The sequence below is a fragment of the Scardinius erythrophthalmus genome, assembly GCF_964197995.2.
Source record: "Scardinius erythrophthalmus genome assembly, chromosome: 4".
In the NCBI taxonomy this organism is placed as follows: Eukaryota; Metazoa; Chordata; class Actinopteri; order Cypriniformes; family Leuciscidae; genus Scardinius; species Scardinius erythrophthalmus.
In genome coordinates, this window is record NC_138224.1 from 2,906,964 (window position 1) to 2,926,622 (window position 19,659).

General features: G+C 35.4%; 1 protein-coding gene across 7 annotated transcripts; it reads right to left on the reverse strand.

The window, feature by feature from the left end:
• On the reverse strand, positions 1-19,420 carry fgd4b (FYVE, RhoGEF and PH domain containing 4b). 7 transcript variants are annotated; one of them, XM_081363925.1, is made up of 17 exons: positions 19,067-19,420; positions 15,427-15,531; positions 14,167-14,302; positions 12,389-12,689; positions 11,107-11,199; positions 9,338-9,483; positions 9,108-9,264; positions 7,886-8,024; positions 7,640-7,698; positions 6,311-6,457; positions 5,294-5,466; positions 5,174-5,204; positions 4,594-4,677; positions 4,371-4,496; positions 2,185-2,334; positions 1,961-2,101; positions 1-712 (listed from the first exon to the last, which is right to left on the reverse strand). In XM_081363925.1, the coding sequence occupies exons 1-17, from the start codon at positions 19,179-19,181 to the stop codon at positions 467-469; spliced, it is 2,349 nt and encodes a 782-aa protein (XP_081220051.1). In that variant the 5' UTR covers positions 19,182-19,420; the 3' UTR covers positions 1-466. The 7 variants fall into 7 exon arrangements, with proteins under 7 accessions (XP_081220051.1, XP_081220052.1, XP_081220056.1 ...); XM_081363926.1 differs by having other exon boundaries at positions 15,427-15,572; positions 19,067-19,346; XM_081363930.1 differs by lacking the exon at positions 19,067-19,420 and adding an exon at positions 17,278-17,341 and having other exon boundaries at positions 11,107-11,193; positions 15,427-15,569.
• Between the last annotated feature and the right edge of the window lie 239 nt (positions 19,421-19,659).

A 19,659-nucleotide genomic window follows, 5' to 3' on the forward strand; every position in this document is an offset into this window, starting at 1 on the left:
AATTAAAATGCATTGTTTTGAATATCCACCACAGACAGGTCTAAGGATCAAGGCAATAGAGCTTTTTTTCTTTTATTCATTTTAATGTCAACGTCCATTACAAAAAGCAATAAAGTGCATAAATCGTATGGACAGTGACAAACAGCATTAAAAAAATAAAAATATACATACAAGATGATGGCACAAAGAGAAAGACTTATAAATCACAAAGCATAATTTGGATTAGCTTTGCAGTGATTGGTCTGCAAACAAATACTTTTGTAGACTAAGTCAGTAAAATCATTTAAATAATTACTGAATGTTTTACCAGTCTTGATTGAGGTCGACATTATAGTGCATTAAAATATCTGCATTAAAATATACACTCCCAAACAAATCCAATCTGTTCCCTAAGCGTTATCTTTACCAACACATTTTAAGAGTTGCACACCGAACAGTGCAAGAGGTGGAAAACCAGCTGTCTTTTTCAGGAGCCATCAGGCACGCCTTCATGGTCGCCGTTGGCAAGGTCTCCATCTGGCGTCTGGCATTCCAGCATCTCCCCGATCACGGCTTTGCGTATCACTCTCAGCCAGCGCAGCTTTATTTCCTCCGTGTCGGCAGTGAAGCAGTGGACAGATTTGGACTGGCACAGACGGAAGCTGGAGGGAGGATGATCCACGTCCTCAACCTGGTAACCCAGGAGCGGGATGGTACACTGGGCTTTGACATCCTGGGGGGGGGAAATCCCAAAGAAACTGGACTGAGTCACGGTCGATATTAACTTTTAAATCTAGAAAAGATAAGTTACTAAAGTTGCATGTTCTGAGTGGTTGCTAAGGCGTTGCTAAGGTGGTTTTAAGGGTTTCTGGTAATAGCAACTTGACAAGTGGTTGCTAAGGTGTATAGAGAGGTTCCTTGGGCGTTGTTAAGTGGTTGCCAAGGTTCCAGATGGTAGCTAAAACGTTGTTAAATGGTTGCTAAGGTGTTCTGAGTTGTTGCTAGGATGTTGCTATGCAGTTGCTGATGCTTTCAGAGTAGTTTCTAGGGTTTCAGTTGGTAGCTAGGATGTTGCTAAGTGGTTGCTAGGTTGTCACTAGGTGTTCAGAGCAGTCTCTGGGGTTTCAGGAGGTAACTAGGACGTTGTTAAGGTGTTCTGAGTGGTTTTCAAGACTTTAGATGGTTGCTAAAGCCTTCAGATCAGTTGCTAGGGTTTCAGATGGTAGCTAGAATGTTGCAGAGTGGTTGCTAAGGAGTTTTGAGCTGTTTCTAGTGGTTGCTAAGCTGTTGATAATGCTTTCAGAGTAATTGTTTAATGTTTCAGATGGCAGCTAGGATGTTGCAGAGTGGTTGCTAAGGTGTTCCAAGTTGTTACTATGTTTCTAATGGTTGCTAGGATGTTGCTAAGTGGTTGCTAAGGTGTTCCAAGTTGTTACTATGTTTCTTATGGTTGCTAGGATGTTGCGAATGCCTTCAAAGTAGTTGCTATGGTTTCAGATGGTAGCTAGGATGTAGCTAAGTGGTTGCTTAGGTGTTTTGAGTGGTTGCTTAGATGCTCAGAGTAGTTCCTGGGTGTAATGTATTGATATCATACATGACACTGGGGTTTCAGATGGTAGCAAGGATGTTGCTAAGTGGTTGCTTAGGTGTTTTGAGTGGTTGCTAGGGTGTTGCTTAGATGCTCAGAGTAGTTCCTGGATGTAATGTATTGATATCATACATGACACTGGGGTTTCAGATGGTAGCAAGGACGTTGCTAAGTGGTTGCTAAGGTGTTCAGAACAGTTCATCAAGAGTTGCTATGTTATGAGTTGTTACTAGGGTGTTGCTAAGCAGATCCTAATGTGTTCAGAGTGGCTGCTAGGGCATTGCTTTGTCAAGCCAACATAACAGAAAGATAATCTGACAATAGATAAAGATAATAAGAAGAAATCAGCATATTCAGTGATATCTTTAGCCCATTATTGTGAGTGTCTCTCACCTGCGGAGCGCCATACAGGTAAAGCACCAGTGCTTCGTGCTGTGGAATCACACACCAGTACCTCTGACACAGTTTAGTTTTGTCACTGTACTGCAGGAAGCCACACAGAACACTGTTTCCTGAGACCTGAGCTGCTTCAATCTGGTAAAGGTCAGGAGGAGAAAAATCAAAAACGGTTCACACAGACAGAAAGAAAACAAAAAAAACACATCAATAACAAGTACCTCAAGAATTCCTCTTTTCTTCCCAGCAACTGGTTCCTCGGTGTCCACTCTGCCGGTCAGAGTGAAGTAACAGTCTTTACAGACCTTATTTAATCTGTTACTGTCGTACCGCAGTGGCGCCTTGTAGTCCGAACATTTATGGCACACAACCTGAAACACATCTTAGAACATAAGCTCATCTTTTAAAGTACAAAAAAAAGCTTGCTTCACTTCAAAACCTTCTAAAAAACAATATTATAACCATGTAAAGTAAAAAATAATATCATATTTAATCAAAAAATATTTGATCATATTGTATGATATAGTGAGATTATTGAGCTCAAACTCAAGGAGGAAAAACACCTCAGTTTTATTCAGAGGCCCACAATAAAATACGCAATTTGGTGAAGATGCTGATATTTATATTGCCATATTTATATAAGAAGATAAATCAATTAGATCTTCATAACAGTATACTTACATAAAATGCATATAAATATCAGTCATCACTCTATATATGCCAATATCATGGCTTCTTAGTAAGATGATTTGGATGTTTTTAATGTGTCTGACAGATCGCTCAGTTAAAGCTGCTCGTGAACCGATCATCTCTTCCTTCTAGTTCATTTATAGCATCAAATAAACATGAATGAACATCAGAAGGAATGTTGTTTTAACCACGGACAGACGTCAGGACATTTCAAGTTCAAATCCTCCGACGTTAATCTACTAACTCTCTAAACTAGGGCTGAACGATATTCTGTTTTAACATCGACATCGCGATGTGCGAATGAGTGATAGTCACATCGCCGGAACATGCGATGTGAAGGGTAACTTTACGTTAGTAGCACCCATAGTGTAAGAGAACGGTAGCACCAGGGTAGCACACAGTAAACACAAGTTTGTTGTATGGCTTTTTGCTGGGGTGACATACGCGTTCTGCGTGCCTGCACAGTGATTGGTTCTCTGTGCCGCAGCTCACCGCTCACAGCCAACATTCACTGGCAATCCTATAGCTAAAAATGCGCGACGAAGAGGATCCGCCGCAAAAAAAGTCAAAATCAGCTATTTGGGACTAGCCTATTTCGTCTACAAAAAGGAGGATGTTGACCAAAAAGAGGTAGGCTACTTTGCTGGAGTGTTATTAAGTTGTGGATGATTGTCTTTTAAAAAAAAGTTGTTTCGTGTTCGCATTTATGAGGAAAAAAACAATGTTACGTGACATTACGGACTCGTCACGCGGCCGTTATGAAAGCGGCACAAAAAGACTGCTTTAAAACTTTCACAGAGACCTCAAACAGAAAGCACAAAGCCTTTCTTTAAAACGAATTTCGTTTTGTATTAATTGTATCTTAATTTTAATCAGTATTTCATTATCCAATTTCCTGGATTTAATAAATAGCCTAAAAATTAAATATAGCAGCCAGCGCCTGAACTGGAAATTAAGCTACCATCCATGAACCGAAACTCAGCATAAAAGGTAGCCTACTCGCCTCACACACCGAAAAATAACAATAATAATAATAAAAAAATAGAAATATAACTATTATCTACAGAAGAACCATTAAAAAAAAAATAATTAATCTGTATGAAAAGTGCATTTCTCCCGATCACTGCTGCGAAGATCGCGAGTCAGTAGGCTATTGTCAACTTCATCTTTACAGAAAACACTTGTTTATTAATAAACAATTAAAATGTTTCATTATAATATTTTACATATTATTAATCATTACTTTTGCTGGTTCTAGGTGCCGTTTATATGAACGTGTCACTGAATCAGCACAGAAAACATAATTTTTCGGGTTCTAGAACCTGAAGTACGTTAGGTCCTGTGTAGAACGTTCACCGAATTCTGAGAGAAATATGTTTCTGGAATAAAATATTAAGTGGCCTTTTTGTCACTTGTAATGAAGCTTGCTTATAGTGAAATTATTAATAACATGGAATGGTAATTATTGACTTTAGCCTGGATTGATGGCTCGCAATATCGCGATATATATCGTTGGGAAAAAAATATCGCAATGTAATTTTTTTTCTAATATCGTGCAGCCCTACTCTAAACTGCTTTGTCGGACAAAAATGGCGGATTATGATTGGTCAGATCGCCTGTCAATCAAACTCCCTGCGAAGGGTCAACTGCAAGCAGGACTTCTGAGCCTGCGCCATCAAGAGTTTCATGACAGAACTTTGTATGCATGCAGACTCACGTATCCACACGCCCTGCAGTGGTGTCTCCTGCGGGTCAGAGCGTTGAAGGGCTCCTTGCATTTCATGCACATGGTCACTTCATTGTCCCGAATCCAGCGCGGCGCTCTCTTCCCCAACTCCTCTTTCTGAAAAACACATGAGCACAGATAAAGAAAGTGTTTTCAATAAAGAACAGTTCATGGATTTGCTCTTTAGCGCTCTGTTTAGCACATTTCTACTTACAGACACCTCATCCGCCACTTCTTTAGAGGCTGACTTGAAAGTTTCGTTCTTCTGTTGAAAGATTTCAATGGTCTCCTGGAACGCCTGGAACGTAAACAACCCACATTAAAACTTTTCATTTGGAAGCTTGTTTCAGCCACGGAATATAAAAAATGAGAAACTATTTTTCTCGCAATTGCGAAATATAAACTGCCATTTATGACGACAAATTTTTAATTCCTGAGTTTATGTCTCGCAATTGCAAAAAAAAAGTCAGAATTGTGAGATAAAAAACGGTCAATTCTGAGAAAAAAATAGAATTGCGAGTTAAGTCACTAACTTGTTTTCGCTACATAATTAAAAAGTTTTTTATAACCTCTTAATTCTGACTCTTTTTCTCACGAATATCTCTATATCTCACGAATCAGACATTTTCCCCCTCGCAATTCCTTTATTCCTCATAATTGCATAAAAGTCAGAATTGTTAGATAAAATATTGCCTATTGTCTATTCCATGGCCGAAACAAGCTTCCATACTTGATCCTTACATTCATATAACTCAGATTTACTGTAGCTGTGAGCAACTGAACGACACTGATACCTTAATCCAGTCCTCTTTGTCTTGCTCTGAGCTGTGAACAATGAAAAGCTACAGTCATTATGAGATTAAAACAGACGCTATTCTTTATACACACGTCAGATGAGTGGATTGTGTCGTCACCTGGCCTGCAGCTCCAGCGTTCGCTCTTTACCCGACACCTGGAACGTGTGAGGATAGTCGTCATTGGAGGTCTCGCGCACCTTCATGCCCGCAACGCCGACCCGCTTGCGCACGGTGAACCGCTGACCCACAAGACTGAACTTGGGCACGCAGTACAACAACATGTTGTTAAACTGTAAAGAGAACGATGCCGTGATTAAAATACATCATGTAATATACATAATATAAACATAATCCGGTAACACTTTATTTTACAGTGTCCTTGTTACATATGTTACATGCACTTACCATAGTAATAACAGTAAATTATGCATAATTACATACAACTAACCCTCAACCAAACCCTAATCCTATAGTAAGTACATGTTGTTAATTATTAACCCAATGCTTAGATATATAATTGAAGAGTTCAGATGCGTGCCATCTGAAATTTTCTTCTAGAATGATCATTTTCATAAAGCTTGTGTATTTAAGTTCAGTAATTTCACTTAAATGACAATTAATAGGTAATTTGAATTGCCATTTAAGTGAAATTACTGAACTAAAAATATACAAGCTTCATAAAAATTATCATTCTAGAAGAAAATTTCAGATGGCACTCTTCAAATACACTGTAATACTGACACCTTAAAGTAAAGGGTTACACTTTATTTTAAGGTGTCATTGTTACAGTGTAATTAATATATTTAAGTACTGAGTAATATTTAGCAACTACATGTACTTACTATAGGGTTAGAGTAGGATTAGGTTGAGGGTTATTTGCATGTAATTATGCATAATTTACTGTTATTACTAAGGTAAGTGCATGTAACATATGTAACAAGGACACTAAAATAAAGTATTACCTGTAAGCCATAATCATATTTTTCAAAGACTTAATACCTTAAGTAATCTAGTTTCTCAAGTAAATGTATAAATGTTTAGATGTTTGTACTGTGAAACAAGTCAAAAACACTGTGTAAGAAAATAATTTTTTGCAGTGCGTTTGCATGCATGACCGTGATTGACTGATCTCACCAGGTAGAGGTATCTCTCCATGGACGAGGTGTTTCTGGCGGCCAGCTTTAGGATCTGTCCTTCTTTAATGAGCTCGTTGGACGGGTTAACGATGTCCTCCTCACATCCCAGCATCTCATAGATCTCCATGAGCTTCTTCAGGTTCTCCTGGAAAACACGCAGAGAAAAGACTCGAAAGCTTAGTTGGTGTTTTAACCCCTATTTTCAAGGCGAGTAACAAGTTGAAATTCTATAAAAGAGCAATTTACAAACATACACAAGGTTTTAGTAAGTTTAATTAGTTAATTTTGGTTAATTAATGAATTAACATTAACAGTGAGCAATATATTTGTTACAGTATTTCATAGTCTTTTGTTAATGCTAGTTAATAAAAATATTATTTTTCATCCCATCCGTTACATAATATTACACACAGATACAACTTACGATTTCAGTTATGTATTAGTAAATATTGAAATTAACATCAAGATTAATAAATGCTATGTATTGCTCATTTTTGGTTCATGTTAACTAATGTAATTAACTCATGTTAATAATTAGAACCTTGTTGTAAAGTGTTACAAAGTTTGCTTTGGATAAAAAACTCTAAAATGGATTCATATTTGATGCTGCGAAAAATTTCTCTTGAAAGTGCTAGACAACTATTTGTCTAAATAAAAAAATAAAATAATAAATGCATTACTTTTTTATATATTTTATATAATGTTTTTTATATATTTTCATGGTGATACCACATACAGAGGTGAAACTAAAAAAAAGTGGAAAAGTTCATTTATTTCAGTAATTCAACTCCTTAAAAGGTGAAACTAATACATTATATAGACTCATTACATGCAAAGTGAGATATTTCAAGCCTTTATTTGCTATAATTTTGATGATTATGAAAACCCCAAATTCAAAATCTCAGAAATTTTGAAAATGTTCATAAGCTGTAAGCCATAATCATCAAAATTATAACAAATAAAGGCTTTAAATATATCATATTGCATGTAATGAGTCTATATAATGTATTAGTTTCACCTTTTAAGTTGACATACTGAAATAAATTAAGTTTTGCACGATATTCAAATTTTTTGAGTTTCACATATATATATATATATATATATATATATATATATATATATATATATATATATATATATATATATATATATACTAATTTAATAATATATATAATATATTAAATATATATAGTGGCTCGAATATACAAAATAGAGTCGTATTTAAGACTACAATTGCATACAAACATCATAAATCACAGTCAGGAAGACGGCCATCTTGTTCTGACTAACGCATGTAACTGGAGGGTTAAGTGAAAGTGTGTCTCACCATCTTGCGGATGGCCGTGTTGGAGTGTGCGGCAGCCATTGAGATGATGTTCAGGGACTCTGGAAAACGGGAAGGAGAAGTGATATCTGAGTTGACTCATTCAGTAATGGAACTGAAAGTCTCTGGGAGCTAAACAACACTTTCACTTTATCCTGTATGTTCACGTTCAGTTGCTCATGCTTAGCTTTGAAGGACACACACACACACACACACACGCTGTGCTTGAAACACATAAACATGTCTCACTCTCGGCCTGGCTGCGGTCCGTGTCGTTCTCCGGGAGCTTCTTCAGATAGTCTTTGAGCAGCATCTCGTAGCGAGGAACCCGCTGCACCGGCTCCAGCATGTGATGCTGCAGAGTCAGATTCCCACACACGTCCTGACTCTGGAAAACACACATCAAACCAAAAATGTATTCCTTTGGGAAGTCATGCCACTTTGTGAAGTCATGCTAATGAATGTTCCTGAATGTAACACTTGTGTTTTGCATACTGTATATTGCCTACCGTTTAAAACTAGTATGTGTGCATTAATAAACATTTCAACAACAGTTCAATCAATCCAATAAAAAAAATTAGTCAAAATATTCTATTAAAGATACAATTGCAGTGTTGCTTCAAGTAAATTGGTGTTGAAGAATATATTTTTTTATTTGATAAATATTTGGATATTTAACAAATTATTTCATATTATATTAAATATTTGTCTGAAAAATCTGACCTAATTATTTTATATATTTTTATGTATATTTTAGACATTTAACTGGAAAATCAGGCCAAGTTATTTTATATTATTTTTTATACATATTTTAGATATTTAACCGGTAAATCAAACCAAATTATAATTGTTTTATATATTTATAGCTGGAAAACCAGAACCAAGTAATTTAAATAATTTTATTTTATATATATTTTAGCTATTTAACTGGAAAATCAGACACAATTATTTGAGATATATATATATATATATATATATATATATATATATATATATATTTTTTTTTTTTTTTTTATAGAAAAGATAATAAGAAAACTTATAAGAATATAAGTTCTTTTCAACTTTCTATTCATCATAGCATCATGAAATAAAAATGTAAAAAACTGTTTTCAACATTGATAATAACCATAAATGTTTCTTGAGCATCAAATCCTCATATTAGAATGATTTCTGAAGGATCATGTGACACTGAAGACTGGAGTAATGATGCTGAAAATTCAGCTTTGATCACAGGAATAAATTACAGTTTACTGTATATTCACATAGAAAACAGTTGTTTTAAATTGTAATAATATTTCACAACATGACTTTTTGTTTGTATTTTTTTATCAAATAAATGCAGCCTTGGTGAGCAGAAGAGACTTTAAAAACATAAAAAATCGTACCGATCTAAAACTTTTGACCGGTAATGTATACACATATGTATACACATACATACACATATATATATATATAATTCAGGTAAAAGCACCTGTATTTCCTGAATGATGCCGCTAAACTGTGCCGATCGCTCCATCCACTGTTTGAGCAGATCCATGGCGCTGTCGAAGTTGATCACGTATTCGGCGTACATCCTCAGAAAGGGCGCGAGCTGAGCCAAGATGTCCCCGATGCGGGGTATGGAGTCCCTGCGGGAGGACGAGACGTGAGCAGGAGTCTGAGAAGATCTGAGAAGAAGAAGATGACGACGACGAGGCTCACCACTGGCTCATCCGCGTCTCCAGCTCGGGCAGGAGGAACTCGCTGTGGAAGGTGTGAATGGATCCCACATTCGAGAAGATGCTCTTCACCACCTCGATAGGAAACGCCCCCTTCCCAGCCTCCTCTGTGAGCTTAGCACAGAACACCTGCAGAAACAGTGCACACGTCACTCTTAAAGGGATAGTTCACCCCAAAATGAAAAGTACCCCATGATTTACTCGCCCTCAAGCCATCCTCGGTGTATATGACTTTCTTCTTTCAGACGAATGCAATCGGAGTTATATAAAAAAATGACGTAGTTATTTTAGTCTGACGGTGTCATGATTCCTGTTCTGTGCCATGTTTTGTAGTCCTTTGTAGTTTTTCTTGTTAATTAGTCATTGAGTTAATTTGTCTCAGCTGTGTCTCATTTCCCTGATCTGTTCTCTGTGTATTTAAAGGAGAACTCCGGTCAATTTTAACATTGAGCTCATTTTTTTGTAAATTTGGAGTGCTGTCAATACAGAGAACAACGACAAAAATCGGTGTTGCCTACACCGAGTAATCCTCTTTTTAAAATTTGCACCCTGTTGACTTCAATGGGGCAAGTTTTAAACCTGCTTTTAGCCTCTTAACATCCTTGATGTGTCATTACATGTGCACAGCTAATGTGAGTGATTCCTTCAGAGTGAACACGGTGAAGATATTAATAAAAATGATGTTATTTCAGCCAGCGCACATACCTGTATTTACATCCTGTTTTCGGTCGAAGTCCATAGTAATCGATTGTCGAGTTCGGGCGCATAGGTTTAGTTACCTATGATCACGCGCGTGAACTCGACAATCGACCACTTTTATCATGGATAGATGCACTTTTATCATGGATAGATGCACTTTGATGGACTTCACAAAAATATACGGCCATTCACTGCCATTATAAAGCTTGGAAGAGCCAGGACATTTTTTAATATAACTCTGATTGTATTTGTCTGAAAGAAGAAAGTCATATACACATAGGATGGCTTGAGGGCGAGTAAATCATGGGCTAATTTTCATTTTTGGGTGAACTAGCCCTAAAGATGATTTCAATGATCAGTTCTTGAAAGAACCTTTTAATTTCATAGTTTGAAGAGCATTTTACAAATCTTTCTCCACTATAAAGATTCTTTTGTGGGATTCCATCGATGCCGATAAAGAACCCCGAGTGATTTTAAAGAGTTTAAAGGGATATTTCACCGCTGGAAAGATGAATGTGTATTTAAATTGGGTCATTTATGTAGCAGAAAAGTGAAGTTATTTTAGAAGTTGGTGCCTTCTAGACTGAGAAAAGCCAGAAAATGTATTTTTGGCTCATGTGGATGAAAGACTACAACTCCCTGAATGCACTTGCTTCGCTGCCCTACGAGGACACTCCCAAGCCACGCCTCCCGGTTACAGAGGGCAGTGTCGGGAGAAATGATACAGCTAGGCTACTAGTCGACTGGAAACTGAAAAGACGGCGTTTTATGGTGAGATCCCCCTATGGGCGGGTTGAAGACATGCGGGACGAGCTCCTCCTACTGGCTGGAGTCTCTCGCCTCTGGACAAAAGAGCCTCTGATGAGCTAAATGATGATTTTTGCGTCATCTGAGGTTTATTTCCAGACACACAATACAGAAATCTCTCGTCTCAGGGGGACATGAGGGGGGGAAGCACGGTCACTCGAAAATACCACCGGGTTTCCACTGATACAAAGCTTAATGCTAATCGGTGAAGTATTCCTTTAAAGTGAGTGAAGAACATGGACTGACCTGGTCCAGCAAATGCAGACGGGTCACGTACGCCCTCTCCGTCTGCAGGAGCTCATTGGCGATCTTGTAGAGTTTGAGCTCTTTGATCTGCTCCTGTCGAAAACAGCCTGTTATTTCCTCTCTATTATTAAATCTGAAAGTATGACATGTCACTGCGGTATCTTGGGTAATGTCTGATGTTGGAAAGCCACTGAAATTACACTCTGGGTGGAAAAACACAGTGTCTTGTGGTTGGGCTGATGAGCCACTTCTGATAACACAAAAATATCTGATTCGTCACACATTCGTGACTGTTTTGCAGCTTTAATTTGACATTTGGAGGACTGTAATGACACACACACAAAAAAATTCACACAGTTTTTTGAAGAAAATTACATGTGAAACTTGATGTCCTGATGCAAGGGTGTTGTAATTGTCTGCCAGGGTGTTGATTTGTGGTCCCTAAGATTTTGCTTGTGTGTTTTCGGTTAAAAGAGTCTATAGAGTTATCTATATACATTTTACATTGCGTTTACATTCGTTCATTTAGCAGACGCTTTTATCCAAAGCCTTTCCAAAAAAAAAGTTTAAATCATTTTTAATAGCTTTAAGTAATAATTAAAAAATGTAATAATTTATAATAATTTTACAATTACTCATTTAAATTATTTACTCATTTAAAAAAAGAATAATTTGATAATTTTTTGAACTTTTTAAGGCTTTTATCCAAAGCCTTTAAAAAATTTTTTTTTTTAATATATATATAATTTTAATAGCTTTAGGTAATAATTAAAAACTTAAATAATTTATAATCATTTAAAAAATGACTAATTAAAAAAACAATAATTTGATAATTCTGAATTTAAGTATTTAAATCAAAATTACAATACTGTATTAAAATATATTTAAAAATAAATCAATACAAATAATTATTTTTAAATAATAAAAAAATTGTAAAAAGTAATAATTAAAATGCATGTAAATAAATAATAATTTATGTTAATAAATTAAATAAAAAATATATATTTTAATCACTTTAACAATGTTAAAATTAATCATTTAAATATTGTATTTAAAAAAATGCAAATGCAATTCATTTTATTTTAAATAATAATAATAACAAAAATTCTAATTATTATTATTGTTGTCATTATTCACCCATTTCATCATCTAACAGGTGAAAACTGTGGCCCACTCATGTCCGCACCACAGTCTAATAATGAGTGTTTGGCATTGACTCGTACGAGGACTAGTAACAGTGCAGCTTGTCTTTCACATCCTAAAACGCAGCATAACAACTCACTTGTTTGTCTTCATCTTTCTCCATGTTCTGCATCTCTTCATTTAGGACGTTCCCCTGCCATCGAGTCTCGTCCTTGTGTTCCCGTACAACGCTCTCACTCCTGCTGGTTTCTGAGGGTGGCAGGAGATGCTCTGGCTCTCCAAGCACACCTTCACCTTTGACCTCTTCGGACCACCAGCCTGACCAGACGTGCCAGCCGGGCTCCTGCGAGGACACCTGAGAGAAGACCTCCGAGTCCGAGCGTTCGGGGTTCACAGGAGCTTCAATGCGTGGAGAACAGTCTGATGGAGATTTGCTGACGCTGGAAGAGAGTATTAGATCAAAAATACTGTGTGTGTGTGCGTGTGTCATTGCAACAGGAAGTGAAAGTCTGAAAGGCGGAGACAGAAACGAGGGGGTGATTTTCTCTCCACTGTCCTATTTATGAAGTATGAACGCATGCATGAAACCATTACAAATCAACAGGTTGAATTTATGTTTCTCATCTTCTTAAACGCTGCTTAAGTTCTCCGAAATACAAGGGGGGTTGACCTCTCACCCCTCACTGTTTTCCTTTCTGGAAAACAAAGAGTTTGATTTTGTTATTAATTTCTTGTCTTTCATTCATAAGTGCAGATGATTTAAATCTAAACCTAGCTTTAATCAGTGGATGAATGAGGTTAAACTCTTGTGCAAATCTTACAAATGTGTTAAAAACCACAAGTTTCTCTTTTGGATAAGTATAAATTAATTTATAAAAGCTCCTTTTGATTTTAATTTTATTTTATTTAATTATTTGTTTTATTGTGACTTCACTGTTTGGTGCTCAACCTAAGGCTGAACAATTGCTGTTATATTCAGAGATTTGATTATGTACCTTGTTTGCTTGTGTTGTTGAAACATAATAATAATAATAAAAAAATATTATTATTATTATTTTTTAATTGCATCTCCTTAAAAACGTTAAAAAAGGTTCTCCAAAATAAACTGAAAGAGGTTATAAATCTATCTATCTATCTATGAAGACTTCAGATGCAAAAACCAAATGAATGCAAAATGCCATCTGAAATTTTCCTTCTAGAATGATCATTTTTATCAAGTTTGTATGTTTATGTTCACTTATTTCACTTAAATGGCAATGAAAATGACTTTATAGATAGATAGATAGATAGATAGCTTTCAGTGTATTTTGGAGAACCTTTTTTTTTAAACGTTTTTAAGGAGACGCAAGTAAAAAAAAAAGGTTTTATTATTATTTTTATGTTTCAACAACACAAGCAAACAAGGTACATAATCAAATCTCTGAATATAACAGCAATTGTTCAGTCTTAGGTTGAGCACAGCTAACAGTAAAGTCACAATAAAACAAATTAAAATAAAAAATTTAATTAAATCTAAATTAAACCAAAAGGGGCTTTTTATAAATGTATGTATACGCATCCAAAAGAGAAACCAATGGAAGCGCTTTCTGGTTTTAACACATTTGTAAGATTTGCACAAGAGTTTAACCTCATTCATCCACTGATTAAAGCTAGGTTTAGATTTAAATCATCTGCACTTATGAATGAAAGACAAGAAATTAATAACAAAATCAAACTCTTTGTTTTCCAGAAAGGAAAACAGTGAGGGGTGAGAGTTCAACCCCCCTTGTATTTCGGAGAACTTAAGCAGCGTTTAAGAAGATGAGAAACATAAATTCAACCTGTTGATTTGTATATATATATATATATATATATATATATATATATATATATATATATATAATTATTATTATGTGTTTCTGATGCATGCACACATACCTCTTGTCGAAGTGTCTGTAATTTTTGGAGATGGCTGACGTCCTCCTTCGGGTTATATTTGTCACGATGTCCTCTCCCTCCATGATGTTTCCACTTGAAATCTTCACTGGACACTGGAATTTCGGTTTGGGAAGCACTATAGTGGAAAATAAAGAGATGAAAGATGCTTCATGACCGGGTTTGGTTTGGGCCTGTGACTCGGGAGTATGTTCTCCTCCAACACAACCAGCAGGGGTCACTGTAATCAAACCCACACAAGCACATAAGGTGTGTGATAACAATACATCTAGAATATTCCCTTGTTCAAATGGAAGATTGTAGGTTTAATTATGGTGGAAAACTTATATAAGACTTTTACACCTATCATACTACATTTAAATAAACTTTTAGACTTTATTTTATTTTAATTATTTAAAAAAAAAATCTTCCATGTCAAAAAAAAGAAAGAAATCAGCTCATAAAAACCACACTGATAATATTTACACAAGAATATATTGGAATAAATATCGGAAACCTATTTTCCCCACATAAAGGGCTAAATAATGCTTTAGTAAACCGGAATTATGACATACTAAGTCAAAATTATGATTCTGTCAAAATTATTAGTTAAAAAGGTGAAATTTTTATGTAGTAAGTCATAATTATGACATACTAAGTCGAGGTTATGGCACTGTTGAAATTATGAGATACAAAATTTTAATTATGATCTAGAAAGTCATAATTATGACATAAGACATGCTAATAGACAAGCTAATTATCTCATAATCTTGACCTTCAAACTTAGCATGTCAATTTTGATTTATGATTTTTTTTTTTGACTTTGTATCAATAAAAGAATTTTGACTTTTTATCTCATAGCATATCTTACATCTCATTATCTCATAGTGAGAATTAAGTTACTAAAACATGATTTTTTGTGTTTCCATTGAAAACATTTTTTATTTTTTAATGCAAAGCATGTCACACCACTCACCATTTGGCATCTGACCTACAGTATAACTACCCATAAACAACAACTACAAACATGAGAATTAGTCATTTGGTTCAGTTTGTGGGTAATGGCCACAGCGCGACCTACATCACTTCCTGTCCCCCTACAGTACTGTAGAAATGCTTAGAATTGTACATTTTCTTAAGACAGTGTGAGTGTTAAACTAACTGTCCTGAGTGGTTTCCAGCTGGTCTGTAGATATGACTGTGTGCGTGCGTGCGTGCGTGCGTGTGTGTGTGTGTGTGCGTGTGTGTGTGTCAGTGATGTACCTGCTGGAGGAGGCATCGATGAGACGGTGTACGCCGCAGTCTTTCTCAGCACAGAAGTCCTGTCTCTCAGCAAACTCCTGTCTGTATCGTCACATCCAGCGTCTCCTGACCACACACACACACACACACACACACACACACAACTTCTTCAAAAACAACAGGTCATTTCGATTAGAACAGTAAATCTTTTCGTTTTTATTGATAATAAATCACCAGAATGAGAATGCAAACTGAAAGCCACATCTGAAGGGTCTCACTATTTGTGCATTTAGTGAGAATTGCTGCTTCCTCTATTGTGCACGTAAACACACATCCTCTTGGACACAATCGGGCAATTATAGGCTCATAAAAACACTTTATGAGTGTGCATTTTAAAATATAAGTTAAACCCACGACTGCAGTGTTTTTATGGTGTTTACACATATCTAGCTCATTGTTAAATGAGGATTTGTGTGCGTTTGCGAAAATTATCACAAGTATTTGTTATGATATTTGTCAGTCAAAATAATGGTTTATCATTTAATTGTCATTAATAGGTCTGTTTTACTCAAATACATACGGTGAAAGATGACTAGTTTTGTTTTAGGAATAGCATTAATATTATAGTATTTATTAATTAGCTTTTATTTATATACTTTATAATTTTCAATTTAATTTTAGTTTAAGTATTGATTCAATTTAGTTGTTTTTGTCATTTTTACATTATTATTAGTTTACATATTTTGAATTAGCATTTAATTATATATTTTTATTTTATTTTAAGTTTAATTCAATTTTGTTATGTGCTTTTTTGTAATTTCCATAGTTTTTTTAATATTATATTATCTATTAATATTTTGAATTAGCATTTAATTATTTTTTTAAATAAATTTTTGCAGTTTTTAAATATTTCTACTTAGTTAATAAAAAAACATTTAAGTTTAAGTTGAAATTTTTCACCTGATATTTACATTTTATTTCATTTCAATAACAAAAAAAAAGATTTTTAATAGTTTTGGTTAACAATAACAACACAGCAATACACAGCATCATTCACATACAGTGTGACAACATGCCCAAGTGTGCATTAAATTAACTGTATTGCTTTTCCTGTTTAATAATCTTTTATTTTTAAAGTTTAATTTTTTTTATACCATAGCCAAGACTTTGGAAACTTCTCTGAGTCTTCTGAAAATATCTATACGGTCTTTATTTGCTCTTTTATCATTACAAGTGTCTTCCATTTTGCCTCAGTAAATAAAAACAGCCTAATAATGCAGAAACAAAGGCACGTTTGACTGGTTCGATGAGCTTCCTCAGTCGAGTTTCTCAGTTCCTCACGCTCTGAATCCACGACAAAGGTTCTCTCACTTTGACACTTTACATGACAGACCTTCATAAGGAGAAGTCCTGGATCCACAAGCTCTCAGTGTCACGAGAATCAAAAGACAAACCTAAAAACGCTCACAGCTAGCAATTATATATATATATATATATATATATATATATATATATATATAATTGTACAGAGATTTCCATATTTTAGAGCATTTTAGAGCTGAGAAAAACCAGCAAAATGTCTATAATGAATCTCATTTTTCTCAGCTCTGTAAATACCAGTTTTAAAAGGCCTTGTGTTTTGGGGTTTTGCTCAAGCGTGGGAATCCTGAGTTATGTCATTTAATCTGCCTCTGCCTGTCAGCACATTTGTTTCAAACCAACAGTCATTAATAAACAGCGACAAACATCAAATCTTAAAAGCAGGTAACAAAACAAAACAAAAAAAACTTTGCAAATGAAATTCATGAAGCGAAAGGCATAGATGATAAAATGCATAGAGACACAAACAAATAAAAATGCACACACACTGACCTGATCCCCGGTCACACACTGCACACACACTGCACTCCTAAATCAGGCGAGTTCACATGACGCCTCAGATCACTGCAGGTCCTCTCTACCAGCTCACTTCATTTCCCTTTTTTTTCTACATGAATGCATGTGTGTGACATTTACTGTGCAAGAAACAGCTGACATTCAGAGTCTCTCAAGCCTCAATTAGTTTGACAAAGATTACCTTGTTGTTTATTTGAAGTGGACACATATTAACGTTGTAATTTCCCAGATTGATTTATTCCTTACTAGAAAAAATAACATTACAGGAGATGATAAAAATCTGTATATGATTTACCATTTCAATTATAATTTGAGAAATCGCATGCTTTTTATGGGATAATGGGTCAAATAATAAAGCCAGTCTTCTCAGCAGTTTATTTGCTTGCAGAAAAATTATAATATGTGTATAAAAAGTGTTTATACTGTCCTCTTCTGGCAGAACGCTGTATCAAGACTATCAAATATGATGAAAACCAAATGAACTTGGCCTATCTAGCCTTTATCCTGTTTATATAGGATTTTTATGACACAGTTGTAATACAAAATTGAGAAAAACGGTCACGTTAAAAGCAATATTCTGAGTAACTAACTACACCAGATAGAAACAAAAAGCCTTAGTGAACTAAAGATTAACTGAATTTGCATAGAAAATGATATTCCTACAGCTTTCAGTCAATGAACTTCCTCGAGTCCTTTATTAATAGAGCAGAAATAAAATAAAATTAAATTAAATAAATGTGTGTATAATATTATACACATGATATAGGCTATAAAAAATTAACTTTTATATTTATGCATATAATTCATAAAGGTAAAAAAAAAAAAAAAAAAAAAACAGCACAATGAATACTACAAAATATTACACGTGTAAAAACAACGAGATTAATAATGACAGTCAGAAGAAAGAAACATCAACTTTACCGTCACTCCCACAGCCGCGTTTACTGTTCCCTTTTTTCTGTTCTCTTTTCCCTTATGAAATTGTTTAATGCAGCATTCTATATGTATATAGGTGCGTTTGAGTTGTTTATTTTTATTTTTTAAGTATTAATATATCATAGAGTTGCTTAGGGAAGTTCGCAACTCAACCCCTGCTGCACATCTTCATAGAGTCTGAGGCTACGTTTACACGTAGGTGGCTATTTTCATAAACGGACATGTCACCCCTCTTCGTTTTCAAAAATAACATCGTGCACACGAACCTGTGTATATGCTGTCAAGAGCATGCCAAACCTGTAGGTGGCAGTGTAACGAGAAGCTCAAGCCCACCTTAGCCAATCAGAATCCCGAAAATAGTCACATTCTGTGACGTCGCTACCTAAAACTCCGGTTTTCTCTGTTTACATGCAAACGTGCAAACGAAGATTTTCAAAATCTCCACTCTGGCCGGAGTTTTTAGAAAGAATCGGTTTCATTGGCGAATCCTCCATTTGCGTGTAAACGAAGGGCGCAAACGAAGGGAAATGTCTCCGTTTTTCAAAATAACCATGTACGTGTAAAAGAGGGCCTGAGGAGAAAAGGGCGGTGCAAACAACTCTCACCAATATTTTGAATTTGTACTGCATTACCCATTTCAACCGCTAGCTGTCAATTTTACATACTGCACCTTTAATCAAACAGCAGAGAAGGCCTGACGATTTTTGACTCGTCTTCACTGACAATACAAACACTTACGATGCTAATTAAAGGAAACGCCAAACCACAGACCTTGTGAATCCACAATAACCTGATACATGTGATGAAATCGACAGTAAAGACCTCTCACCAGGAACTGATCCTCGTCTGAACTCCATCTCGACATTGTGTCCAGATCTTCTCCTGAATGCATTGCGTCTGAAATCCTCCACATCATACGCGCTCCTCTTCACCTTCTCAAACATCCCTCGGTCTTCACCCTAAACCCACTCTTGCAATCCTCAGTGAAAGATGAGCAGTTGTTCAAACTCTCGTGTTGTGTTTGCAGCGCACTTCAACCAACCCACACCAGAGAGAGTTCAACTACACAACACAACTCCACCCCTCCGAACCTGAAGCGGGCACGAAGACTGCACGCAAGTGCACGTAAAAAGCACAATATACATTTATTAAAGTGCTATTTCATATATTTAGAGCTCACTACAGAACTTACCATTAAAACATTTCATAATATAAGATTTAAAAATAACTCACCCTTGCACTTTGTAACACATCTTTCCCTTGCGGGTCAAAATGACCCGAAGCCCTAGAATTATACTTATTTTTATTTATTTATTGTCCAGAAAGCCTATTTTATAGCATTTTGATAAATAAATAAAAAATCTATATTTTAATGCAATTTTTTTGGATAATCTTTTTTTATTTACCTTTAAATTATTAGGA

Excerpts from the sequence above, each read along its gene's own strand:
- fgd4b (XM_081363925.1), bottom strand. The coding sequence starts at position 19,181 with ATGTTTGAGAAGGTGAAGAGGAGCGCGTATGATGTGGAGGATTTCAGA. Across the intron at positions 5,467-6,310 it reads TGGAGAGATACCTCTACCTG|TTTAACAACATGTTGTTGTA; the intron begins GTGAGATCAGTC and ends TTCTCTTTACAG. Across the intron at positions 2,335-4,370 it reads ACTGCAGGGCGTGTGGATAC|GTTGTGTGCCATAAATGTTC; the intron begins GTGAGTCTGCAT and ends GATGTGTTTCAG.